Source organism: Antechinus flavipes, chromosome 2 (genome assembly GCF_016432865.1).
Source record: "Antechinus flavipes isolate AdamAnt ecotype Samford, QLD, Australia chromosome 2, AdamAnt_v2, whole genome shotgun sequence".
NCBI classification, from domain to species: domain Eukaryota; kingdom Metazoa; phylum Chordata; class Mammalia; order Dasyuromorphia; family Dasyuridae; genus Antechinus; species Antechinus flavipes.
Window position 1 is genome coordinate 507,695,549 of NC_067399.1, and position 27,768 is coordinate 507,723,316.

Here is a 27,768-nt window from a genome sequence, read left to right on the forward strand (position 1 = left end):
ATTGTTCTTTGCAGATACCAATCCAGCTGTTTCATTCTGTTAGCACTGTGGGCCGTTCACCTTCAAATTCTGTACTAATCAATCAACAAGAATTTATTAAGTACTTACTATGTGTCTGACACAGTTCTCAGCACTGGGAATACAAAGACAAAGAGGGAAATAGATCCCTTAGATCACATTGATGACCCATCTTCTGCTTCTCAAGAGAGAAGGGATTCTTAGACTTTCTTGGTCCAGGGATCCCTTTGGTAAGAAAGTGAATGCAACAATAAGATTCCCTAATAAATACAGATCCAAAGGATATGAACAGAAGGAAAAATCCAAGTTACACACAAAGATATGAAAAAATTAGTCATTAACTTAGCAATTTAAAAATGTGAATTAAAGCAGCTCTGAGGTTCTACCTCATACTTACTAAATTGCAAAGATGATAAAAAAGAAAAATGACAAATGCTGGAGGAGATGTAGGGAGAAAAGGGTATATTAATATACTGTTGATGGAACTATGAATTGATCTAGCCATTCTGGAAAGCAATTTAAAATCATTCCCTAAAAGTTACTAAATTCTGCATAACTTTTGTACTAGTGGTAGCTAAAGGCTGATACGCCCAACAAGATCAAAGAAAGATAAAAAATAACACAGAAGTCCACAATATTCATAGCAGTTCTTTTCATAGTAGCAAAGAATTGGAAATTTATGCTGGTGCCCATGAATTAGGGAACAGATGAATAAATTAGGATACATAGATTTAAGAGAATATTATTTTGCCATCAGAAATGATTAAAAGTTTTAGAGAAATCTGAGAAGACTTAACAGGAATATGATAGAGCAAAGTGAGGAAAACCAGAACGATTTTTATTATAACAATAAAAATGTCAATAGAAACTTTGAAAGACTTAAGATTTCTAATCAATACAATGGCCAACCACAATTTGAGAGGATTGATACTGAATGGTGGTATCTATCTTTTGAGAGAGAAATGATGAACACAAGATGCCAGATGAGGCATGTGTTTTTGGACATAACCAGTATTTTTTTTTTTTGCTTTTTTATACTTAATTGTTATAAAAGCTTTATTCTTGGATTTGTTTTTTTTTTTTGTTTTGTTGTGTTTGTTTTTTAGTTTCCCAAAAGTTTATTTTAAAAATGAAAAGTGAACAGAAGAAAGGTCAGAAGAAATTATAGAATAGTAGTAGCTTTGAAAATTGCAATTAGGATGTATTGTATACTTAAAAAAAGAAAAAGCAAACTGTACTTAATACATGATGGGTAAGAGCAATCAGGAATCAGAAAGACTGGAATTCAAATCCTCAGATATTTACTTATTGTATAATTCTCGGCAACCCTGTTTCCTCATCTTTAATATGGAGATAACAATAGCACCAATGTTACAGGATTGCTTTGAGAAGCAAATGTGATTATATAAGTGTTATACTTTGTAAGCCTTACAATACTATATAAATTATATTTTTAATTATTATTACTATTATTATTGTCTGTATCCTCATGCAAAATCACCTATTTTGTAGTGAATATAGAAATGCCCATTTTATTATTATTTTGTTAGTTCAGGATAGAAAAAATACATCATTTTAATGAAAGAAAATGAAGTATTCAAATATGTCAATAATCAAACAAAAAACAAAGCAACCATACCCATCCCCACACTTGAATTTCAAAGAAGATCTGTGCTGTTTTGGTTGAGACCCCACAGAACTGACACTTGTTATTTTCATATCTTAAGTGAATTTAGAGGACCTGGAGGGAAAACCCCTAAACAGTTCTTTCCTGTACTAAATGTAGAGCTGTATCAAAGTGGAAAAGAGGTACTTGTAGAGCAATCAGGCCTTTAATAACCCAATTCTTTTGGCCATTTCCCAGGCAAAAGTGTTGTTAGATATGGGCAATGAAGAGAGAATTTCATTACAAAGAGAACTTGAGAAATTGGCCCATTAATACCAACAGTAAATGTTGATAAAGGAAGAATTAAGACTCTGGTGGATCTTATCCAAGAACCCCTAAATCAGGAATAGACCCTCCACAAACCTTGGCTGAGTTTGTTATTCAGCATCCTACTAGTGTTGGACAGTGTCCTCAATTTGCCCTCTCATTGTCCAAGGCAACCAAAGTAGACCTATTCTTCCTAGTGCTCTGGTTCTCCCCATATTTCTCTCATGGGAATTTCTCCCTTTGGGGTTCTAATCTTCCCAGCTTGGGGCCACTTGTAGTAAGAGGTCATGTTGGAAAGCCTCTAATGAATGTATTAATGATTGATAATGGATTAATGTGTAATCCTCTCAGTGACATTTTCATTTATTTTAAGTCAATAGGAGGATTGTCTCATGATAGGGTTTCATCTAAGGTCTATCTAGAATTAAGAAAAGCCAGGTGTGATGTGTGAAAGTGACAATCAGAATGCAGTAGTGGAGCTTTTTTGCTGTCTCTGAAATAATTCTTGCAATAAGGGATAATATGTAAATCTGACTCTGTGTGGAAATAGTCAATAAACATTTATTAAATGTATACTATATGACAGGCACTGTGCTAACTGCTAGAATACAAATAAGAAAAAAAGGAAGGCACTCCCAGTTCTTAAAGAGCTTATGATATAATTTGGGAATACAACACACGAAAGAAAGCTGAAAAGTTTGGGTGGTAGGTAACATAAAGAAATATGTTATGGTGGAGTTCAATCCAAGAAATGCAGCAGGTGAGAAACGAAGAGTTGACTGCTCTGTGAGCCTCCTTTAAATGAAACTTTAGGAAAAATTCTTTGTTTCATTCTCCAGATTTCCAATCAAAGGGGCAGGGAATACTAAAGGTACCAAAGAAGTATGAGTACCAAATCGTGGAAAGAAACGTTGTGGATACTAATTTAAAGAAATTGGACAATGTTTTACTGGGGCAGGAGAATTAACTGTTGTATTCTCTGTTTCTCTCCCTTTCCATCTCCCCTGCTATGTGTTTAGGCCAGAATTACTTCCTGGCCCAAGGAAAACCCAGGCTCCTGGTTCAGTGAATTCAAGCGTGGTAAACTGGTAAGGAAGCCTCTCGTCTCTTTGCAGTTTTGGCTTTAAACCCCGCCCCGTCTCATATTTTACAGAGTAAAATGGCCCGTTGGCCCAAAGAGCAGCCTTCTACCTGGTATAGTCAGTACAAGCGAGGTTCTATGGTAAGTGGCTAACCTCGGCAGGGCCCTCTTGGCCCATGCCTGCTTTGGACATGGCCAAACTCACGGCACTCTGCATGTTGGACTAATAACCATGCTGGGCACTTGCCATCATAGGGTTGGCCAAACTTCTTCATATCTGAGCGGAATTCTGAGAAAAGATACCACATTCCTCCCTCCCCTTCTCCGGTCCCCCTCCCCATCCCCACCCAAGCCACACCAGTCTAAAGTTAATTCTGGACTGGGAGTGGGAGGCAGGTTTTAAATTTAGTTTCATCAGAGCTCAGGGAGTCCAGAGTGGCAGCTGGGAGTGGGCAGCGTTCAGGAACGAGACTCAGCGTCTGCCAAAGTACAGGGGCTCTCTGGCAGTCTGCACATCAAATGCAAATATTTTGTGGGAGGATTTCATTCTGTCCAATGCCAGCCTATGGACAGAATGAAATTCATTCTAAACCTTTTGTACTGTTGGGACCTTTCCTGACAAAACTCTTTGTTCCAGCCGATTTCTATGCCCAAGGGCCCTTTTCATTGACCCTGAACCTTTCAAAAGTAATGGGCAGGATTGGATTCATTTCTTTTCTCTCTATAAGTAGATTAAATTATTTGGGGGGACTATGTTATGGCCTTAAATATGGTTTCAGAATGTAAGAAACATGGGCTCCAGTAAATGAGTTTTTGCTCAGTTGGCAGGAAAAAGAAAACAAGACCTGATTTGGACAAATGTAGACCATTCTCTGAACGGTGTAGACCTGGTAGGGTCTCTTTGCCTTGTATACATAGTGTCGGTCTGCCTTTGAGGTTCAGATGGTCTTATTCCTTTCATTTGCATGGCTGAATGCCATGGAATCCTAGCTACTTCCTCTCACACAGGTTCTTTTGCTCTTCTTAGCTCCCATTGACAGTGTAGAAATAGATAAAGTTACTAGAAGAGAAAGGTCAAGAAATGGTGTCAACAGCCTAAACCTTTCTCCTTCTGGTCCCTTCCTCAGACCTTGCTATTCCACCCTCAGAACAACTTAAAGGAGCTGCTTTCTTACCCAGGGATCCAGACTGTGGAGATCAGCAAATTCCATCCCCAATAGGTACCTGTGGCCCTGGCACCAACTGACCCTCATGTTGTACCTTTGCAGAGTTCCATGGGAACAGCATGCTGTTCTCCTCCCCACTCCTCACCCCACCCCCTATTCCCACCAAGTATTTCCAAGAGCATTGGCTATGAGCCAAAATCTTAATCTATCAGCTCTTAAAGGGTTTTTTCCCTCAGTTCTCAACCTCCAAGCAACTCATTAACTAATTATTAATATCGGGTACTCTGTTTCTTGCTCCCCCTACCCAAAACAAAGCAAGTAAATAAACAAGCACCCAATCATGTCAGCCAGTTACCCATCACCTTCAGGGTTTTGTTTTCTCTTTTGTCACAATATAAGAGTCTTCTTGTTATTTTATTTTTGTGCCTTTGCAATGCAGACTTGAACTGTTTTCATTCTCTTTTGCTTTCTTTCTGATCTTTCTCTCTTTTGCACCCTCCTCTGAAAACAGCCACCAAAATACAGAAGGATCTGGAAATGACTTATCACTTGATAAAGATTAGTATCTTGAGAGATGGCATTTGTCCCAGGTGAGAGGAAGATGAGAGGACAGTGAGTTGGGGTAGATTTCTGTGGGGTGCTAAATCCCTAGAGATACATGGATGACAATCCACAAAGAGGATCATGCAACTAGGAGCAATTTATCCCATTTGGGGGATGCTCACAGGTTGCATTATAGCTCTGAAGGGGAATGAACCAGCAGAACTGTATAGGAGAAATTTTCCCAATATTCAGGTTCTCACAGATTATAGAATAGCCTCATGTTCACCAATGTCCTTTCCTTTCAGAAGTCCATTAAAGTAGAGAACATGAGCTATTCTTTTCCCAATCATTACTCAGAATATCCCAGAAGGGTCTCTTGGACCTTTTGTTTTGGTAACAGACAAGTTGACCAAATTCAAAAATTCAAAGGAAAATACCTGTTTCTCTTATTATTGCTTCCAAATCTTTATTCCTTATTCCCTATTCAGCATCTGCAGATGTCTGAATGAATATTCAATGAGGACCGCTCCTTTTATGATGTTATAGTTTATCTTTGCTGTCACTGATAATAATAAGTGGAACAAAAATTGCCTGGGGACTTCTGTTCCCTGACCTGGGGACAGAACCTCATTTTAGTGAGCTGTGATGGCCCTCCTATGCAGAAATGCCACCTAGAAAGGAAGGTAGTGTCTCATGAAAATGCAACCCTGTTGGCAAGCTGCCCTAGAAGAGCTTTCAGATCCTTCTGTGCCCTGTGACACTTTTTCCCTCTTATCTCTTCCCTCTGGCATGCATTCTTTCTCATAGTCAGTCATATTTCCCTCTCAGAAGGACCACCCAGCCGGATCCTGATCTCTGGTTTGTATGCCATTCTTTTACTTATATATTACTGGAATCTGGTTTGTCTAGACCCATTTGGGGACATGAAGTCATGGAGAGACCACTGAAAACACTGAGCACCTTTTTTGTTTTCAAATTAAGGGAAGGAACAGGAATGTTGCCATCTAAATTTACTAGCAATGAATTTGCAAGTCCCACCAAGATTGTCTGCAGGATCACAAATTCTCTACTATATCTCCCTCTCCCCTCAAAAATTTTCAAAGAAAAATTAGTTTTGTTCATTTTGATTTTCAAAATTGAATAATTATAGGATGGATAAGTGCCATGAAATTAAATGAGAAGAGGTAGTCACATCTTCAAAAAGTATTATAGCAGTAAAACTAATAATTAGATGTATGTATGTTTTGTGATCTGACACAAAATCACCCCATATTCAAATTTTAAGGGAATCTTATAGGGAATCATATTCTTATTTTACAGATGAATAAATCAAAGTATGAATGAAGTAAATTACCAAAAGTCACAATCCACAATTAGAATTTGAACTCATTTCAATCCCAAACACCATGGTTTGGTTTGTTTGGTTTTCCCCCACTAGATAATACAAAATTATATCAATAGGTTGTCAACAGCATGGAAAAGTTTTTCTTTCACCTTTATTTAATGTCTACATTTTGTTTATGGGAAGAAAAGACTTGGTCCCACCTTACAGATTAGATAATTTCTGGAAAAAAAGAAAAAGAATTTTCTCTATATCCAAAGTCATTAATATTTCTTGGTAACATTAGACATTGTTGCAATCTCCAAAATGCACATTGTTCTTTTCCATGATAAATTTTGAGGACTAAAGTTGATCTGAAAAATTTGGGGAATTTTAGTAAGCTAAAAGTTCAGTATGAATCTACAACCACATAGCAGACATAAAGACTATTAAGATCTTAGACTCCATTAATAAAAATTATAGTGTCCAGAATTAAGAAAATTATACCATGTGGTCACATCACAATTAGCTCATTATATTCAGATGTGGTAACCACATTTTGAGATGAGCATCAATAATTTGAAGAACATCTGGAAGGGGGCCACCAAGGCAAAGAAGGGCCTCAAGATCTCACCATATGGGTAACAACTGAAGGAACCAGAAATGTTAACCTGAAGATGAAAAGAGTGGGGGAAAACAATAACTGTCAATGAAACTCATAACATGGAAGGATGAGATTTAGACTGTTTGGATGTAGAAGATAAAACGAAGAACAATGGATGGAAGATACAAAATGGCAAATTTAGATTTAATAGAAGGAATAACTTTCTAACAATTAGAAATCTCCAGTCATGGAGTGGAGTATATGGTTTCCCTATCAATGAACATCTTCAAACACAATCTGGATGGCCAATTATTGGATGTGTTATGGAGAAAATATTAGGTCAGATATGGATTAGATTACTTAGTATATATGAGGTCCCTTCCAGCTCTCACATTCTGTGAATCTGCATTGGTGTCAGTAGTTTGACTCTTTAGGGTCTAAAATCTGTTTTAAAAGAGAGATTCTTAACTAGATTCTCTGTAAGCTTGGCCTTTTATTTTAACATCAAGGAATTTAAGGCTGTTATTAGAGCAAAACCTCACTGGTCCTTGCTCAGGAGGAGGTTCCATGCCTCTACCTATCTTCTTAATTCATCAGGACTCAAATATCTCACCATGGCCTCAATTTAGGACTTCAGCAGCTCTTGATCCTGCCATCAGAATCACTGCCTTCATATGGCTAAAAACTTCAACCCAATTAGAAAACTATAAATATTAGATATCTGACTTAACCAGCTCTTAAAAAAGTATATTGTACCTTTCCCAACCCAGCTCAGTTTGTACTTTAAAATTTTCTTTACTACTCCAAAGAGAACTACTCTCTCTTTCCTGTGAGTATTATGGTATAAATGGAAAGACCACTGACTCTGAAGTCAAAAAACACTGAGTTCAAATTTTCCCCTACCACTTACTACTTATGTGAGGGAAATCACTTCACCTATGTGGGCCTGTTTCCTCATCTGTAAAATGAGGGGATTGGACGAGATACCTCTGCATCCCCATCAAGCTCTATATCTATAATCCTGGGAACAACTCTGCTTCAAACACAACTAAGACTTAAATACAAAATTATATTGACACGTTATCAACATCATGGGTGAAAGGGATTCTTTCACCTATGAAATGCCAGTTCCTCAACAGATTGATCAAGTGCATTTGGCACTTCTACACTGCCATGTTTCATGATATTTCTTCATGTATATTTATGATCAATGCCTATCTAAGCTACAAATTCCTTAAGTATCTCATATTTTCTTTTATTCCTTTCTTCAGTGTCCAGAATGGTGTCCCAAACATAGGAGACCTCAAAAGTAGACTTTGATTGATAAGCTATTTAAATGACAACTCCCTTAAGTTAAAAAATTGCTTCACCCATCTTTGCTAATGGAATCAAAGAGGATGGTGTCTTTTCTGACCATTGTTCCATGACTCTTTAGGGAAAGCTTAGAGAGGATTTTTTAAAATTAATTATCTCTCCAGGCTTTGGGATTATTTTTTCCTAGGAGATTTAGTAAACTAGTCCTTTGCCAAGCAACCCAGCTGCAACTGTAGATGGGGAAAATATGCATCCATCTGTGAAGAATGGAATGACAGGCCAGAGTCTGCCTACTGGAGATATTTTATCTTGATAAAGATGGGGTTATGAAGATTATACAGAAGGACCCATATATATATCCAAAAGAATACAGAGATCTCCAGATGTCTGTACTCTTTGACACTCCTAATAGTTTCCCCAGAATGTGCCAAAGGGAACAAGGCCCACATGCCACCCTTCATATGGGACTCTAGCATATTCAACTGAACCTGTTAGTGGGAACACATTGATTCAGAGCATCTTCTCATGTTTTAAATTAAGTTTTGTTTTTTTTCCTCTTCATTTTCCAACGGCATAGATGAAGCAATTCTTACATTATTAAGCTAAGAGCTTTTGATTATCAATTTTACTTATCAATTTTATGATCTTGAAAGTTGTTTAAAAATATGAAGCCTCAGGATAACTTCACTCTTATGGGAACCTTCCTAATCCTTTTAGAGTGGGCTTAACAAATGCAAATTCACTTTGCTATGATCCTAAATAAGACCCAATTAGGATAAATCTATCACCAAAATACAGGAAAATCCACAGTATAATCCACAGCCTAATAAGTATACCTTTAATATTGACCATTATTCAGGGATGTTATTTCTGTTGTTCCCTTCCCCTTGGTGTGAATGTTGGAGACTTGGCAGTATTGATGGTCCAGTAAACAAAATCCCTAAGCTTTGTTCCGTATGCTTTGCTCACTCCTGTCTTCCTGCATGGAAATGCAGCCTTCTAAATGGTAGATAGCATCCCTAATGAGACAGCATGCTCACTTTGGGATATGTCAGCAAACCTTTTAGTTATCTGATATCTATCTTAGCTAGTGTGGGACATATTTTGCTGATACCTTTGTGTAGTATGGGAGACTCTTTCTTCAAAACCTGCACCTGGAATTAGACATTCCTCATCCAATCTTTAATGGTGGATGACTCCCTCCTGAATCTGTAGGTCTTGTTTAAATATCACCAATTGGTTCTTCAAGATCCTCATTCTGATTGCTTTAAGTCAGGTTTTCAGAACTACTTTCTCCTGGTATGATCCAAAGAAAATTGATTTAAAGAAAAATGTAAATTATTATTATTGTTATTATTCTTATATGATTATTGTAGTAGGGACTATGAAAGGTTCAGAAGTATAAGTATGATTCCTAAAAAAGATAAAGGAAATGTAAGACAGTCTGTGCCTTTGAAATCTTATCTCATTAGAGAAATGAGAATCACAAAACAGCCTAAAAACATGGCAAGATAACCAAATCATAGACTGCAAATACTTAGAGATTTATACAGAAGAGAAATGATGCAGGGATGGAGTGGTCAAAGAAGGCTTTATAGTTTAAGAGAAACTTAAGCTGATCCTTGTGACTTTGGCCTCTGAGAATTTATTCATTCTTTGGGCAACATTCAATAGAATTTATAAAGCCCCTACTCTGCGTAGAGCACTGGGTTCAGCACTGAACATCACACCAAGTTTAGATAAAGATAGAGTCCTTGCTTCTGAAAGCTACCATCTAATAAGGAAGTGAATCATATGTCACTGAGGGTCAAGAATGGAGCATAATACATTCCATGACAAAATGCAATGAGACAATTCCTTTTGAACCTGTGTATTCCTAAGTCCATTGGTCTTATTTATGTTAAAAAAAATAAGTCTTATAGGTATTAATGTGGATTAAAGCTATTCAATTCTGGCTTTATACTGCATTTCAAGTGATATAAAAATGGGACTGTAATTTGTAAAGCATAAAGCACTATATATAAATGCCAGGATTTTATGGATCATTTGTTACTGTTATATCACTGCCTAGTTTCTCCTGTCCCTCCTTGTCTCCAATGCCCTTTAGCTCTCCTACGTGGACTCAGAGGGGAATCCAGTCGGAGTGGTACAGATGACATTCCTCAGGCTCCTCAGTGCTTCGGCACGACAGAACATCACTTACAACTGCTACCAGTCAGTCGCCTGGCAAGATGCCACCACGGGCAGCTATGACAAAGCCATTCGCTTCTTGGGCTCCAATGATGAAGAGATGTCCTACGACAACAGTCCCTACATCCGAGCTCTCATGGATGGCTGTGCAGTAAGTATCTCATTGGCACCATGGTCAGCACTCCAAAAGACTGAGACCAAGGTCAAGTATTTGTACAACTGAATGAATATTTAGCTTCATAGTATTAGACATGGATAGGATTATGATTTCTTTTGGGAATTTCTGGGTAAGGAATCTCCCTTTGCTAATGCAGGTCACTATCTTCTCTGAAAATTATAATCTTCGAAAATCCTCAGAGCAGAGGTGTCAAATTCAGCTGAATCAGATTAAAATTGAATTCACAAATACTTATTAAAATGAAAATATAATAAAACATAGATAATGTCAATATGTTGACTTTCCAAGTCAATATACAGCCCCAAAAGATCCTTATGCAAGCTTTAGTAGCCCTATTTCTATTTGAGTCTGACACCACTGGCCAAGGGCACTGAGATATTCAATAACTTGTCCAAATTTGTACAGACAGTATGTATCAGGCAGGATTTGGGCCCAGTTTTTCCTGGCTTCAAGGTCAGCTCTCTATCCACTTCATAACATATTGTTTAAGTATGTATGTGTTATATACATACACACAAATACATTATATATATACATACATAAATGTATTTATACACATATATGCACTCATCATGCATATATGCATACATGTCTTTGTTTACAAAGGGGACAGGCTTTAAAGGGCTCACTCTAACCCAGCTGTTGGGAAAACATCTCAAAGTCCTATTCATTGTGGCTTAAAGGCCATCCCTTCATATCTGAAGGGTGATATGTGTATTGCCATGAGAGAGAGGAGATCAGAACAGAAACCCAGGTTTATGTATAAAGTTGCAAAGTTTTGACAAAGATAATAGATGACTCTTTTCTTCATACATTGCTGAGTCAAAATGTACCCAATCTCTGTCCCTCTGGATCCAGCTATAAGTTTGTTTTATTAACTGATGTGTGGATAGGTGCTAAAGTTTGATTCATCATCTTTGCAAAGTAATAATTGTTCTATGGAGGCATGTAGCGAATGGAAGCATTCTAGAGACTCTATACTAACCAAAGGGAATAACTAAATGTAAATATGTCAGTTAGAGAGAGAAAGGTCTGGAGGACCTTGCCCTTCCTACCATATGATATTAAGGGTACTCCAACTCCTGATGGGAAGTATCTAAAAGCTGTGACTTCAAGATTAGCCCCTGATAAAGCTGTACCTTCATTCAAGTTGAGGAGATGATGAATACAATCTGAATAAAAGGGGAGAATTCAATTGGCATCCTTCATTCTACCGTTGTTGTACAGAGATAAGAACATTCCCTTCTTCTCCATATTCTGAAAGCTGTATAAAAGCATTGATTTTCAAGGTTTTTGAGTTTAGGGAGACTCAATGCCTTCATCTCTTCAGTGGGAGCCAGAAGCTTCTGATTCTTGCTTGGGGTATGGACAATTTTGTACACATTCAGCTGCTACCCTAATCTGGTTCATACCCATGGCAGACTTTTAACTAGGGATAGGTTACCTAGAGTTGTATAAATGTGTCAAAATTTAAAGGTCACTTATACTATTTGCACTCTTGCAATGCTGAAACAATTGAGCCTGGCAGTTTGTTAGCAAGACTAGTTTAAAAAGCAAAAAATTAATTCAACAAGCACTTACTTAGCACCTGCTATAAGCTAGACACTGTAGTAAATGATAGTTACAAAAAATAAAAAGAGAGCGGTATAGAGAGACAGAAACACAGAGAGAAACAGAAAGAGAGAAAGAGACAGAAAGAGAGAAAGAAAGAAAGAAAGAGAGACAGAAAGAAAGAAAGAGAGACAGAAAGAAAGAAAGAAAGAAAGAAAGAAAGAAAGAAAGAAAGAAAGAAAGAAAGGAAGGAAGGAAGGAAGGAAGGAGGAAGGAAGGAAGGAAAGAAAGAAAGAAAGAAAGAAAGAAAGAAAGAAAGAAAGAAAGAAAGAAAGAAAGAAAGAAAGAAAGAAAGAAAGAAAGAAAGAAAGAAAGAAAGAAAGAAAGAAAGAAAGAAAGAAAAGAGGAAAATAGGGAGGGAGAGAGGGAGGAAGGAAGGGAGGGAGAGAGGGAGGAAGGAAGGAAAGGAAAGCAGGAAGAGAAAAATGGCCTCAGCTCTCAATAATCTTACAATTCAATGGGCAAAACAATGTGTATATTATGTACAGGGTGTGCATATAAAGTGGATTGAAGGTAAAGGAAAGATGTAGGAGACAGTAGGAGGAGAGACCTCCTGAAGAAAGTGTTGCTTAAGTTGAGTCTTAAAGGAAGCAGAGATTATATGAGATGGATGCCAGGAGGAAGAACATTCTGACATGAGGGTCAGCTATTGAAAAGACATGGAGGTGGATGGTAAAACTTTATTGGTGAGAAACAGCAAATAAGCCAGTATGACTGGACCACAGTGTGAATGAAGCAGAGTAATAAATAAGATTTTTGGAAAGATAAAAAGAGACCAGGTTGTGAAGAGCTTTAAATGCCAAAATGAATTAATATTTGAACTGAGAGATGTTATAGTTCTACTGGAATTTATAGAGTCAGAGGAGAGAGGACACATTTTAAGAAAATTATGTTGGCAACTGTATGGAGAATGGATTAGAAAACGACTTGAGAGGTCAATTATGAAACTATTGCAATAATCTGGGCAAGAGATATTGAGGAATCAAGCTAAGATGGTAGCCATTTGACAGAACAGAAGGGGACATAAACAAGGGGTATTATATAGAGAGAAATGACAGAATTTGACAACTTATTAGATATGTTAAATGAATGAAAATGAAGAGCTGATAATAAGAATAATAACAATAATAGTTCACACATATAGAACTTTAAAGTTTTAAAAGCCCTTTCAAATATTATCTCATTTGATTTTCTCAACAACCCTAGAAGGTTGTCCATTTTCTAGACTGGGAAACTGAGAATGGGAAAGGTTATTGACTTAACCAGGATCACAGATTAGTAATTGTCTGTAACAAGATAGAGAGAATTCTGTTTTGGACATGTTGAGTCCGAGTCTATGAAGCCTTGAATTTGGAATATAGGCCATTGGTGATTTGGATCTGGAGCTTAGGAGAAAAACTTGAACTGTACATCTCTCATAAGCAGAGAGATAACAATCGAACCTTTAGAGGTTGAAGAGATCACCAAGAAAGACTAGAGAGAAACGCGAGTATACAGGATAGAACCCTGGGGAACACTCAGTTAGTGGGATAGCCAGTGAAAGGATTGTAAAGGAGTGACCAGATGGAGAGGAAGAGAACCAGGAGAGAGCAACATCACAAAATCCCAGAGAGAAAAGAGTATTTAGGACAAAAGCTGGTCAGAAGCATCTGATACTACAAGGAGATCAAGGATGAAGACTAAGAAAGGTCGTTAGATTACACAGTTTAGAGATCACTGGTCAATTGAGAGAGAAGAGAACCTCCAAATAAATGTTACTGCTTTCCCACACACACCATGAGAGCTAGTCTGTGGTCCTTCTCACAATTGCCCTGGTTTTCAAAACTGCTAATTATAACTATAGGCCCACCCGACTAAGAAGGCCTGTCTCTGAGAAGGGCCCCAAAGGACCCCATTTGGGGAAGATCATAGCCACTTTTCTTGATGCTCATAGGCTAGACATGTCCCCAAACACCCTTACTTTGCATAATGACTCACCATGGACTTCTCTTCCCGGAATTTACCCCAAATCTGTCTATAACCCCAACCTCATCCCTCCTCTCAGAGGAAAGAGTTCCATTAATTTTCTCCCTGCTGGATGATATAGGGAGTTTTATCATTGGCCCTATTTTCTCTTCTGTATAAAATTCAATAAGGGCTTCTCTTGTGCTATGTGTAGAATTTGAAGGATCATGGATTCATGGAGTCTGAATGGGAAGGGAATTTCTGAATTCCTTATCTTATATTTGATGAAATTGAGGCTCAAGGGGATTAAATTATTTGAGGTAATAAGAGAAGGGTGGGATTTGAATACAGATCCCTGAATCCCCCCTTTTCTTTCTATCATGTGTCCATTGCTTTCCCCTCTTGACCTCTCTCTTCAGATCCAGTAAGCCCAGTCATAGGTTTTTTTGGCTTTATTTGTGAGCAACAGCCCTTCCATGTAATATTCATTGGTAGCCAGCAATAACCAGTCTTAAGAGAAAAACATTTTGATGCCTCAGTCCTCTACTTAGACAATACACAACCTAGCTTCCTACCCTAATTAATTGCTTTAATTTCTGATACTGCCAGCCTTTCTCTCCACCATGCCCCTTAGCCCACTGCAAATGGCCAGAAAACCCCTGACTGGTCAATAGTGAATTCTTCCTCTCCCCCTGGCCCCCTTTAGTTCCTTAGATGAAGAGAGTTCCCAAAGAAATGTAGGATGCACATATCAGAACACCCGCTGTCGTCTAAGAGACTTGGATTGATTTGTATTGTAATAGCAAATACCAAAGGAATTGAGGTTCTAATTCCTGGGCCATTATTTGAATGTGTTAACCACTGATCTTATTGCCCTGATGGGCATCATTGCTGGGATGTGCCAATTCTTTGGAGAGAAACAAATCAGAGGATGTGATGGGCTGAAAAGCTATATCACATAAATTCACTTGTTTGTGCAATTTTGCATGCCCCAGGGGGAACATTGTTGCTACCATAATAGTTATTTATGTTTCTGAAATAATGGGGTGACCAGCCAGCCCAGTAAAACAGTCAGAACCCTTGAGAATTCTATCAAACTTTAAATATGTCCTCTCAAAACACTTTGATAATCATAGGCACGCAGCCCATAAATTCAGATAAAATTGCAAATATCTGCTTGGCAACTTCTGATCTATCCATAGGGAGGTAGAGGGACTGCATTGGAATCACCATGAATCTCTCATTCCCTGTCCTAGGCCCAAAGGGTAAGAGGGTGCTCCAAGTCTTTTTTTACATAGCAAAGTGTATGAAGGACTATCCTCTGCAGCATTCCTTCCAAGTGACCCTACAGATAGACCCAAATAGATTTAGTATACTTTTCTCAAGCTTTTCTGAAGTTCAAGGTTTGGAAAGGTTTGGAAAAGACTCGTGTTTTGTCTGCCTAAAATTTTCTATTAACTTAAAAGAAACAATGTGACATAGCAGATAATGTACTAGATGTGAAAAGAAGAATACCTGAATTCAAATCCCACTTTTAATGCTTACTGTGAAATCATAGAGTCACTTCTCAGAGTCTTAGATTCCTAATCTGTAAAATGGGGGTAATAATGATGATAATGCTTATCTCACAGGGTGATGTTTGCATAAAGTTTCAAAGCTTTATTTTAAGTAGATTATTATTATCATTAAAAGGAAATGCTATCATGTTGACTAGAATTCAGAAAACCTAGATCTCAGCCCTATGACTAATTCTCTATCTGTGCTATGAGGATGCTAGCTTATGCTAAGGTCTCTTCCAGTTTCATGGTCCTCTATTCTATAGTTCTCATATCAGTGCTAAACCACAGGGAAGACAGGTAGCCACATTTGATTTTATGCAATTGCTATCACAACTGAATAATGACACAGATCCTTAATAAAATTTGTCTCCTGGAGCTCAAGTTTGATTTCCTCAAGCAAACCATTTAGGTGGTGCAATGGACAAAGTGCTGAGCTTGGAGTTGGAAAGATTCACTCCTCTTCCTGAGTGTAAATCCTGTCTCTAGCTGTGTGATCCTGGGCAAGTTCCTTAAGTCTATTTATCTCAGTTCCTCATCTATAAAATGAGCTGGAAAAGGAAATGCAAACTGCTCCAGCATCTGGAGAAGTCTATATGTGGTCATGAAGAGTCCAACATGATGGAACAGCAAATCTAGTTAGCATGTTACCCCACATACATTTCATTGGAAGCAGGCTATATTTGATGATTGCACTAACCCCCAAGGAACTGGGGTTTTATTGGTGGTTGTTCTTTTTAAACAGTTTTTGTGCTTTTCTCCCTCTTTCCCCTATCCATTAAATTTTAGACAAAGAAAGGCTACCAGAAGACCGTTCTTGAAATCAACTCCCCCAAAGTGGAACAAGTGCCTATCGTGGACATTATGTTTAATGACTTCGGTGAAGCCTCACAGAAATTTGGATTTGAAGTGGGACCAGCTTGCTTCATGGGTTAAGAGCCACCTAAAACTAGTCTCCAAATGAGCAACCTCGTAACCTCATTTCACCATTTTTTTTTTTTTTTTGGCGTGTTACACGCGCATTCTGATACTGGACAGCAAATGGTCTCTTTTTTAAGTTCACCCCAATCCCTCCCAATTCACCGGAAATCAACTGTGCTGCTGCACCCACTGTGTTGAACCTAAAACCAAGAGAGAGAGTGAAGCAAAGAGAGAGCCCCTCTCCTTAACAAGAACCGAATCACATGATCTAGACTATCCATCCATGGCAGGCAGCCAATCAAAAGCCAAGTACTGTACATCTCACCAAATGCTTGTTTCTCCAGTTTCTCTGTGAATTCCACATTTCATTCACTCTAACATATCATGGCAAAAAAAAGAAAAATACGGGGCAAAGATTTTTCTTATCACAGTTTGCAACCAATCAGTGTTTATAAACCATATTTTGTTTTTAGAAATAACAAAAGAAACTTGAAAATGTGCTATTCATTTGACCTTCAAAAATGTTCTGAAGCAAATTTTGTAAAGGTCATTTCTACAATTGTTAGTGCCTCCATTTATTAAAAAAAAATCCCCTCCAAAGATGATTGCTAAATATCATTCTATGCATACCTTTCCCATGTACTAAAGGTGCTTATATTTTTGTATGTTTGTAAGTAAATATTTGTATTGTATATTATTATAAATGTTAAGTATTCCTGGCTTCTCAACATGCATGCAGATGAAACCACAATTTCAATGGGAAACTTTAGAAACAAGGTTAACTCGTCTGAATTCCATTCTTGCTCTCCATTATTAATTAGTAAGGGAAGCCATCAACTGAGAAATTGCCACAAATCAGCAAGAACTCATGCTGGAAAGAGCTGCCCATGAAAAAACAAAACAAACAAACAAACAAATCCATGTTGATGTCACTGTTCCCTGAGAAATTTTCATCAACTCTGCTTTTTAAATAGCAAAAAAGTAACAACAAAAGAGGAATCCAATTTTCAATTCTGTCTTTTCTATGCATGTTTCCCTTCATAGACAAGTTTAAATTAATTTGCAATTATTTTCTGAAAAAAATACATTTTCTTATTTTCTTCCTGCAGATCTTTATGGGAGAATGTATATGGCAGGGAAATCTTGTTTTCTATAATAATAAGTGAAAATTGGTGCTTTTAAAAAAACATTTATCTTATGGTGCTATCTATCTTAAGAACTCCTTAATACAACACTGGGGGTGCCCAGTCATGATGCATTCTCCTGACTTTCTGTTCATTGGCAGTTGCCTACATAGCCTGTGCCTCGTGCCCTGGACCTTAATATAAATTCATGTCACCTTCACACCCATTCAGTATGTGGAAAGCACTCTCTCTTCTCCCCCTCCCTCTCTGCCTCTCTCTTATTGTCTTATTGGTAGCTTATCATGCCCACGTAGAAAGTATTATGTGTACTTAACTTGGTTTGGATAAAAGAAATGACTATTCATACATGTTCTTTGGTTGTAATTATCCCAGATTGTACTCAGTTCCTGAATGTTTGTGGTGCTAATTTATGTTTGTTCATTGTATTGAAATGAAGATGGAACTGTCCAGTTATCATGTGAGCTGTCTCAGCTGGGTTGCCTTAAAAACAGCTTAGACAGAGAAATGTGCAATTAGCTTCATAATTCCTAGCATGGCTGCCAGAAGCCCTGCTTTCACACAGCCTTCTTTCCACGTAAGCAATTTGAATTTCCATCTGCAAAAGCCACGGAAGCATTCTTCTGCAATTCCTCCCTTGGATCTCTGCAGTGGAAACACTCCCTCCGTGTATGGATGGGATGTGGCTTGTCCCTCCTTGTGGGGTAGGGGCCCAAGTTTAAGTTGGGAAGAGCAGGTGAAGGTGAGCTCCAGGAGTCAGGAAGGAAAAGGGATCATTTACTGTGAAAAGTTACCTACACATGATGCCCTTTCCATCTGTGAAAAGGGAAGATGAGTTGGTTTTAGGGGAGAGAGTCCCAGGGTCCCCAGGGTGTTCCACTGAGGGGGTAGCTGAGTTTGCCACAGAAGGCTGGGATACTGACTGCTATGGTGCTTTGCCTTGGTGCCTCCCATCGTGCCTACTCATCCCAACTGGGGAAATGGTATTAGCTTAGGAAATTACAGCAGATTCTTTGAGGGGGGAAACATGAGCTCCCTCCAATAAAACAAAAATAAATGTTGTTCATACCAAAGAAAAGTCTAACTCCTGGATTGGTCAACAGTCATATTCCAAGAGGTAGCAGACACTCAGAAGCTCATAAATTCATCTCCTCAAGAGAGAAAAGCCATAGAGAATGGTTGTGTTCATACCATGTGATTTTTGTTTAGGTCATGTGATTCTGTGAGGATAATTTCTCATCAAAGGAGTTTTGTCCTTTTAATTTCTTTGTAATTTTTTCTCCCCCTGTTGATGCCTTCAAACTATTGTAATTTGTAATGAAGTCCAAACTTGTCCCATGTCCCCTACTCCCCCTCCCAAGACCACTTTAGCTACGGTATATGGCAATAAAATTACTTCTTATATTTGCAGAAATTCTTTTTGTGTAATTTTATTTTTTGCCCTAATATATATGTCTTGAATAGATGTTGATTAAAAGGAAGAAAAGGAAAAAAAACTCTATGGAAGAAATTCTAATACATAAAGCCCTTTGAAATATATTATCAAATGACTATTGTGCATTTCCTCAAAGCCCAGTAAACATGTCATAAAATTTAACTGTAATGACCAGGGAAGGGGTATTTTTAAATATTTTAAACCTGTGTAACAAAGGAATAAAATGTAATAGATTTTTTTTTCAATAAATCAAGTTTCCTGTTCCACCTTAACCAAAGTGATGTGGATGTCTTCTTAAGTATGTTGGAGCCTGATTACACCCTCTTCCCCTGCATTCATTGATGTGCTAATAGACCTTGAGAAGGTCTAGCGTTCCCAAAAATAATGAGTTGTATTAAATGGAAAGAATAAGACAAACTCTATAGATGACTTTTTTAAATTTAGAAATGATGCCTTCCCTTTAAAGGAAGTAGATACTGATTTAGCTACACATGTTGAATTTGTTCCTTTTTTGTTTGTTCTTTAATAATGAATTATTATTAACAAATAATGAATATATTATTATATTATGAATAACAAGCATTTGTTAAGCACTTAGTGTGCCAGGTAACTATATTCCACAAAGAGGTGTTTGTTGAAAGCTTACTCCGCATCTAGTTCAAGTTAAAAACTTGCTTCCCTCAGATCCTGAAACATGTTATGGAACTCTTCATTTCAATATAGTTGGCCCATCTGAAAAGACCTTAAACCATTATATTAGTATTAGGGAAGCTTCAATGATATTATAGTCGTGGGATAAACTTTGAAAATTAAAAAAAAATTAGTCAAGTTATAGATTTATAGTGGGAAAAATTCTGAATGGAAGCCAAGAGTATTGAACTCTAGTCCTGACTGAATCACTGATTTGCTGTGAGTTTGACATTATTTCATCTCTATAGGTGTTTTTCTGCACCTCTAAAAGGAGGAGAGTGGAGCCAGAATTTAAAGGTTCCTTTCCATTTCTAACATTGTGAGTGATGTTAAGTCAAATGATATTTTAATTTATTCTCTTTTTTGAGTTTAGAAGAATCTAGGCCAAGATTAGAGTATCTGATGAGTATGGACTTTGCTTCTGTCAGTCAAGCAAGTGTTTCTTTACTCATTTCTATGTTCAGTGCTGGAAGTGGAAAGATTGGGGGTGTTGAAGGAACACATAGTTTCTGCTCTCTAAGAAATTACAGTCTAGTTGGAAATATACAAAACAATTAGAGAATCAGATGGCATAAGCTATAATTGAGCCAATTTTTGTTGCAGACTATGTGCAATGAAAGGTCAGAAGAAGAAGAGACCAACATGAATCATAGTATAAAAAATTCTCAAAAAATGGATAGACTATATTTAAAGAGAAAGGATAAAAGAAGGGATTTTTTGGCAAGAAATAAAGTAATAGTAAAATCACCACATGTGGGGGTCATGGGACTTTCAAGCTAAAAGGGACCTTAGTGTCCATCTAACCTACTTCCTTTAATTTATAGATAAGAAAACTAAGGCTTCGAAGTTTTAGTGATATGCCTATGGTCATGCAGAAAGGACTAAGAAAATGACAAAGAATTATTTTTGCTGCATTTAAAAATATTGCTTATTTTTGACATTCTTTTTAAATTTTAAATTCCAAATTTTCTCCCTCCCTCCCATCCCTACCCACTGGGAAGGCAAACAGCATATTAATTATACATCTAAAATCATGCAAAAACTATTACCATATTAGTCACAATTCCAAAAACAACCCAAGAAAAATAAAGTGAGAAAATTATACTTTAACTTGCACTTAGAGTTCATCAGCATTTTTCCACCATGAGTCATTTGAAATCATCATGCATCATTGTATTGATCAGAGTAGTCAGTCATATGTTTCACACATGATCATCATTACAACATTGCCATTATTATCCTCAATGATTTCCTGGTTCTGTTCCCTTCACTTTGCATCCGTTGATGTAGGACTTATACCATGTTCTAAAATACCTCCCTCATCATTTCTTTTTTCCCCCCAAATTTTATGTTTCCCTATTACATGTAAAAAAGCCTTTAAATTCTTTTTTCAAATTTTGAATTCCAAATTCTCACTCTTCTTCTACATCCTCTCTCATTGAAAAGGCAAGCAGACATGTTATACATGTGTACACATTTTTTTTCACAATAATGATTACCAACTATGTATTTCCTTCCATCCTATTTTCTTCTCTTCTTCTATCCTGTCCATTCTCAAAAATATTTTGCTTATGACTTTTATCTCCCCCAATCTGCTCTCCCTTCTGTCAGCCCCACCATCCTACTTTCCTGTATGGTAAGATAGATTTCTACAACCAAAACAGTGGCTCCCTCTTTGAGCCATTTCCAATCAGAGTAAGGTTCCTACTCCCATCCACCCTTTCTCCATTTTGCCCTCAACTATAAAATCTCTTTTAGCCCTTTTTTATCTCAGATATTTTACCTCATTTTACCTCTCCCTTTCTCTTTCTCCCAGGATATTCTTCTTTCTTACCCCTTAACTTATTTTTAGGTAACTATCCCATCATATTCAACTCATATCTGTGCTTTTTGTATAGCTGACCTAGTAATGAGAAAATATTTAGGAGTTACAAGTATCATTTTCCCAGGTAGAAATTTAACAGTTTAACCTTATTTAATCCTTTATAATTTTTCTTTCCTGTTTATATTTTTATGCTTCTTTTGAGTCCTGTATTTAAAAGTCAAATTTTCTATTCAGCTCTGGTCTTTTCATCAGGAAGGCTTAAAAGTCCTCAATTCATTAAATATTCATTTCCCCCTCAAAAGATTATACACAGTTTTGCTGGGTAGGTGATTCTTAGTTGTAATTAGGCCCTCTATTACATTATATTCTAAGTCCTCTACTCCTTTTAGTGTAGAAGCAACTAAATCTTATGTTAACCTTACTGTGGCTCAATGATATTTGAATTGTTTCTTTCTGGTTCTTGAAGGTTGAGAACTCTGGGACTTGGCTATAATATTTCTGAGAGTTTTCATTTGGGCATGTCTTTCAGGAGGTGATGGATGAATTTATTCAATTTCTATTTTACATTTGGGATTCAAAATATCAGGACAATTTCCTTTAATGATATTTTGAAATAAGATATCTATTTGTTATTCTTAGCAGAGCAATCATCCACATCTATTCTGAAGGATTTATGACGAAAAATCTTGAAGGAACTAATCGATTCTGAATATACTTTGAAGCATTATTACTCTATCTCTCTCTTATTTTTAACTTAAAATTTCTGAAGGGTTTTTATTTTCATTTGGGTGGAAGATCTATATTTTCTTTCACAACTTAACTGTTACAGAAATATTTTGCATAACTTCACATGCGGTTTTTTAATTGTGGGTGGGGATAAGGAAAGAGAACCTAGAACTCAAAAATCTTAAAAACAAAGGTGAAAAATATTTTGAATGTAACTGGGGAAAAAAATTAAAGAAATAAATAAATTTAAACATGAAGGAACAAAAAAAAAAAAAAAAGAAAGAAGATGTCTAGGTTCTTTCATGGCTTTCAGGTAGTCCAATAATTCTTAAATTATCTATTTTCCAGGTCAGTTTTTTTTTTCTAATGAGATATTTCACATTTTCTTCTATTTTTCATTCTTTTAATTTTGTTTTATTATTTATTAAAATCCCCAGAAGTTATTAGTGTCTACTTGCTGAATTCTAATTTTTAAGGGATTATTTTCTTTGGTGAGCTTTTATATTTTTTCCTTTCATTTGCCCAATTCTGCTTTTTTAAAGAATTCTTGCCAATGATTTTCTCACTATGTTCTGTTGCCATTAAGCCAATTCTGGTTTTTTAAAATTGTTATTCTGTTCAGTATTTTTTTATTCATCTTTTACCTGTTAATTTTCTTTGCATAATTGTCTTCCATCATTATCATTTCTTTTCCCATTTTTTTTCTTCTGCTACTTTCATCTCCTTAACTTTTTCAGGAATTCTTAGGAGGGACAGAGTTGTTTTCTCATTATTATCTTCTTCTGTATTGGTCTTCCCTGCCACCATAGTAGCTTTTTATGGTCAAATTCTTTTTGTTGCTGTTGTTATTTGTTCATCTTTTCAGCCTTCTTTTTGATTTTGAATTTTATTTTGGGCTCTGCTTACGTGAAGTGAAGAAGCACTGTCCCAAGCTGAAGTCTTTATCATGCAGCTGTTTTCAGAGCTAATTCTGGAGGTCTACAAGTTTTTGGTGCTTCTAAAGGGAGAGGTATGGTCACAGCTCTCTTCTGCCCCTGGTTCTCTGTAACTATAAGAGCTAATGTTACTCTTTGCTTTTGAACAGTGAATAAGACTCCCGCTTCCTTGTGACTAACCATCAGTACTCTCCACCCTGGAACTGTGACCAAAACTGTGATAGAGTTACCAGTCAATGTCAGCTGTACCCAGTGCCAGCAAAGTGATCTTTTGTAATGTCTTTCAGTTTTCTGACCCCCTTCCATCTCTGGAATGAAAGCTTTTGTTGCTGTTGCTGCTACAGAAGCCATTGTTGCTGTCACAGCCAGTGCAAGCTCCAAACAAGCCTCCATCCTAGTGATATACACTTTTCCTGCCAACCACTTAATTTTTAATAGGCTAGAAAAATATCTCACCCAAACCTTTTGTGGGTTCTGCTGCTCCTGAATTTCATTTGAGGTGAAGGTTGGAAGGTTGGAAGGATTCAACTGGGTGGCTTCCCCTAATCTACCATTTGGGCTCCTTGGCTGCATTTTATAATGCTTTATTCATGCAGCCATTTAAAGTTCTTGAGGTGGATGGCGCAGTGGATAGAGCATTAGCCCTGAAGTCAGGAGGATCTAAGTTCAAATATGGTCTCAGACACTTAACACTTCCTAGCTGTGTGACCCTAGGCAAGTCACTTAACCCCAATTGCCTCAGCTAAAACAAATAAATAAATAAATGAAAATAAAGTTCTTGAGGTGAATGGAAAACTTGGTCTTTCTTTGTCTTGGTGTGATTAGATACAATATTATGTCTATTGAAAGATTTACCATTATGGCACCTCATAGATATCATAATACAAAGACATACAGAAGCCACCTAATCAAACAAAAACAAACTAAAGGGCAATCAAAAGGAATTCTAGAAAACATCTAATCCAAACTCTCTCCCTATCTCCATTTTATAGATGAGGAAGATGGAGCAAGTAGAGGAAGTTGTTTTTCCAAGGTCATGCAGGTAGTAAGTGGTTTGTATCCAACTTTTCCAAGTTCAGATTCTAATTTCTGAGAAACTAGTGGATTCTCATCCTTATTATATTGGGCTCCATTTGTTATTGAAGGAAAGATTGACAGCAGAGGAAAGGCTTACTTAAAGGGCCAAAATACCTTGTATCATCCATGTGGTGATCAAAGTTACAAAAAGAGAGCACTGGAGTGTTTTCTATTGCATTATTAAAGATCAATGAGATTTTTGTCAAACAAGGTGAAATCCAGAATTTCAGTTGATATGGAAGCTGGAAAGATTTTTAGCATCTTTGTATGATCACTATTAGCTATTTCTTTCTTGATCTTTAAATTTATATGTTTGGAAATGAGAAATAATCATAAACTAAATCCACTAATTCTGAAAAGAATGAAGGACTGAAGCCAGTGACTGAATGAGAGAAAAAAGACTGCTTCTCTCTTATAAAAGGTGCATATTCTATTACACAATGTAAGTCCCTTGAAGATAAGTATGGCTTTGTATTTTATATTTGTATCCTCAGTGCTTGGACTAGAGTCTGGCACAAGTGAGCAGCCAAGCATCTACTCTAGATATGACAGGCACTGTGCTAATCACTGGTGATGCAAAGAGAGGCAAAAACAGTCTCTGCTCTCAAGAGAGGTCCTGGGTCAGATGGAAGAAACATCATGTGAACGACCATATGTGAATAAGAGAGAGGATAAATTGGGGATACTCTTAGAGAGAATGCATTAAGATTAAGGAGGACTGAGGAATGCTTCTTGCAGTAGGTAGGACTCTAGTTGAGACTTGAAGGAAGCCAGTGGAATTAAGAAACAGAGGTGATAAGGGAATGTGTTCCAGACAAGAGGAAAAGCAAGTGAAAATACTAAGAGTTAGAATGTGGACTCTGTTTAACAAAGAGTTAAAAGTCGAGTAATAGGCTCGGAAAATGAGGAGAAAACATAAAAGTTTCTAACCTTTTAAAACTATTATGATGACAAGGAAGATCAAAACACACACTCAAAAGATGATAACAAAATCAAAGCTTCTCCATCCACTCTCCAAGAAAAATAAAAACTGAGCTCAGGCCATGGAAGAGCTCAAAAGATATTTTGATAAACCAAGTAAGAGAGTTAAAGGAAAAATTAAGGAAAGAATTGAGAGAAGTGCAGACGGAAATACAAAAAAGCTATTGAGAAGAAGAATGCCTTAAAAAGCAAAATTGGGAAAGGTGGTACACTGAGTAAAATAATTCCCTAAAAATAAAATTGAGCAAATGGAAGCTAATGATTTCATGAGAAATTAAGATACAATAAAGCAAAACCAAAAAATGACAATCAAAAAAAGAAACTGAAATATCTCATTGGAAAAACAACTGACTTGGAAAAATAGATCCAGGAGAAAAATTTAAAAATTATTGATTAACCTGAAAGTCATGATTTTAAAAAGAGCCAGGATATCATTTTTCAAAAAAGTATAAAGGAAAACTGTCCTGATATTCTAGAACTAGAGGGTAAAATGGAAATTGAAAGAATCTGCTGATCACCTCCTAAAAGAAATTCCAAAATAAAAACTCCCAGGAATATTATAGCCAAATTCCAGAACTCCTAGGTCAAGGAGAAAATAGTTCGATCACCCAGAAAGAAACAATTCATGTACAATGGAGCTACAGTCAGGATAACACAAGATTTAGCAGTTTCTATATTAAAGGACTGGGAAGCTTGTAAGATGATATTTCAGAGAGCTAGGATTGCAAACAAGAATCACCTACACTGAAAAAACTACGTATAATCCTTTAAAGGAAAAGGTGGTCATTTAATGAAACAGAGGATTTTAAAGCACTCATGATGAAAAGACCAGAGCTAAATGAAAAATCTGATTTTCAAATACAGGCCTCTGGAGAAGTATAAGGAGTAATTAACAAAGTGATATCATAAGGAACTTAATAAGATTTATCTGTTTACATTTCCACATGTGAGGATTATATTTCTAACTCATTAGAACGTTCTCATTATTATGGCAATTAGTCATGGGTATGAATTGAATATGAAGGGATAATATCTTTTTTACAAAATGATGAAATTAAAGGGTGAGAGAGGAATATACTTGGAGAAAGGAAAAGAGAAAAATGGAATAGTGTAAATTATATGCCTTAAAAAAAGAGGCAAGAAAGAGTTTTTACAGTGAAGGGGAAGAGGGGGAGAAAAGGGGGAAAGGATGAACCTTACTCTCATCAGAATTAGCTTAAAAAGAAAGTAACATATATACTCAATAGGAATGTAGACATCTATCTTACTTACCCTGCAGGAAAATTGGAGGGGATGGAATATGGGAAAGGAGAGAAAGTGATAAAAGAGAGGGCATATTGAGGGATAGAGTAGTTGGTAGCAGAACACTTTTGAGAAGAGACAGGATGAAAGGAGAGAAAATAAATGGGGTGAAATTCAATTAGCAATAGTAATTGTAAAAAAATCTTTTGAAGCAATTTTCTCTGTTGGAATATTATTGTTCTCTGGGAAATGATGAACAGGATGGTCTCAAGAAAAAAACAACCAAACCTGGAAAGTCCACCATGAACAAAGTGAAATACACTGTATACAAATCAATGGCAATGTTCTGGGATGACCAGTTGTAAATGACTTTGTTATTCTTACTAATATAATCATCTATAATTACTCTGAAGGACTTATGATGAAAAATCCTACCCATACCCAGAGAAGGAACTGATTGTGACTGAATACAGATTGAAGCATTCTCTATTTCTCTCTCCATTCTGTCTTTGTTTTTAATTTAATTTTTCTTGAGGGTTTTTATTTTCATTAGGTTGGGAGATCTATGTTTTCTTTCATAACTTAACTGTTATGGAAATGTTTTACATAATTTCATATGTGCTTTCTTAATTGTGGATGGAGATAAGGGAGAGAACCTAGAACTTAAAAAATTTAAAAACAAATGTAAAAATGATTTTGAATGCATCTAGGGGAAAATATTAAATAGATAAATACATTTTTAAAAAAACACAAGAAGTTAGGAAAATCAATTTGATAGATGAGTGGAGAATAGACCAGAGGGGAGAAAAATTTGAGTATGGAAGCTCAACTAGGAGGCTATAGTAATAGTCCAGGCATGAGGAGAGTGAGAACCTGTCAAGGTAGTGGCAATGTTAGGGGAGAGAAAGAAAAATTCAAGTAATGTTATGAAGATAACCTCCCTTATGAAGATAGGAATGACTGAACTTGAGAGTTGATTGGGTATGAAGAATGAAAGAGAATGAGGAGGCAAAGATGACACCCAGGTTTCATGATTATGTAATTGAGGAAATGGTGGTTACCTTTGACAGTAAAAGAAAAGTTAGAGGAGAGGGAGTTCAGTTTTTAATTTATCTTTGGACATGTTGGGTTTTAGATGTCTTTGGGACAAACAGTCTGAGACGTCCAATATGTCATATTGAAGGTCAGGAGAGAAATTAGGACTAGACAACTAGATTTGAGAATCATCTGCCTAGAGATTCTAATTTAATGCATGGGATCCAATTAGATCATCAAGCAAAACGAAAAGGAGAAGACAAAAGGGCCATACACTAAACCTTGGGGAACATCTACAAA

General features: G+C 36.7%; 1 protein-coding gene across 2 annotated transcripts in view; it reads left to right on the top strand.

Moving 5' to 3' along the window:
* Positions 1-19,234, top strand: part of COL5A1 (collagen type V alpha 1 chain) — a 292,321-nt gene extending 273,087 nt beyond the window's left edge. Inside the window, exons 64-66 of one of the 2 annotated variants that reach the window (XM_051980301.1) lie at positions 2,971-3,039; positions 10,088-10,321; positions 16,249-19,234. In XM_051980301.1, the coding sequence (XP_051836261.1) occupies positions 2,971-3,039; positions 10,088-10,321; positions 16,249-16,395 (450 nt within the window). In that variant the 3' untranslated portion in view covers positions 16,396-19,234. Of the gene's footprint in view, positions 1-2,970; positions 3,040-3,104; positions 3,174-10,087; positions 10,322-16,248 lie in introns of both variants that reach the window. The other variant, XM_051980302.1, reaches the window with a different exon arrangement.
* Positions 19,235-27,768: the final 8,534 nt, after the last annotated feature.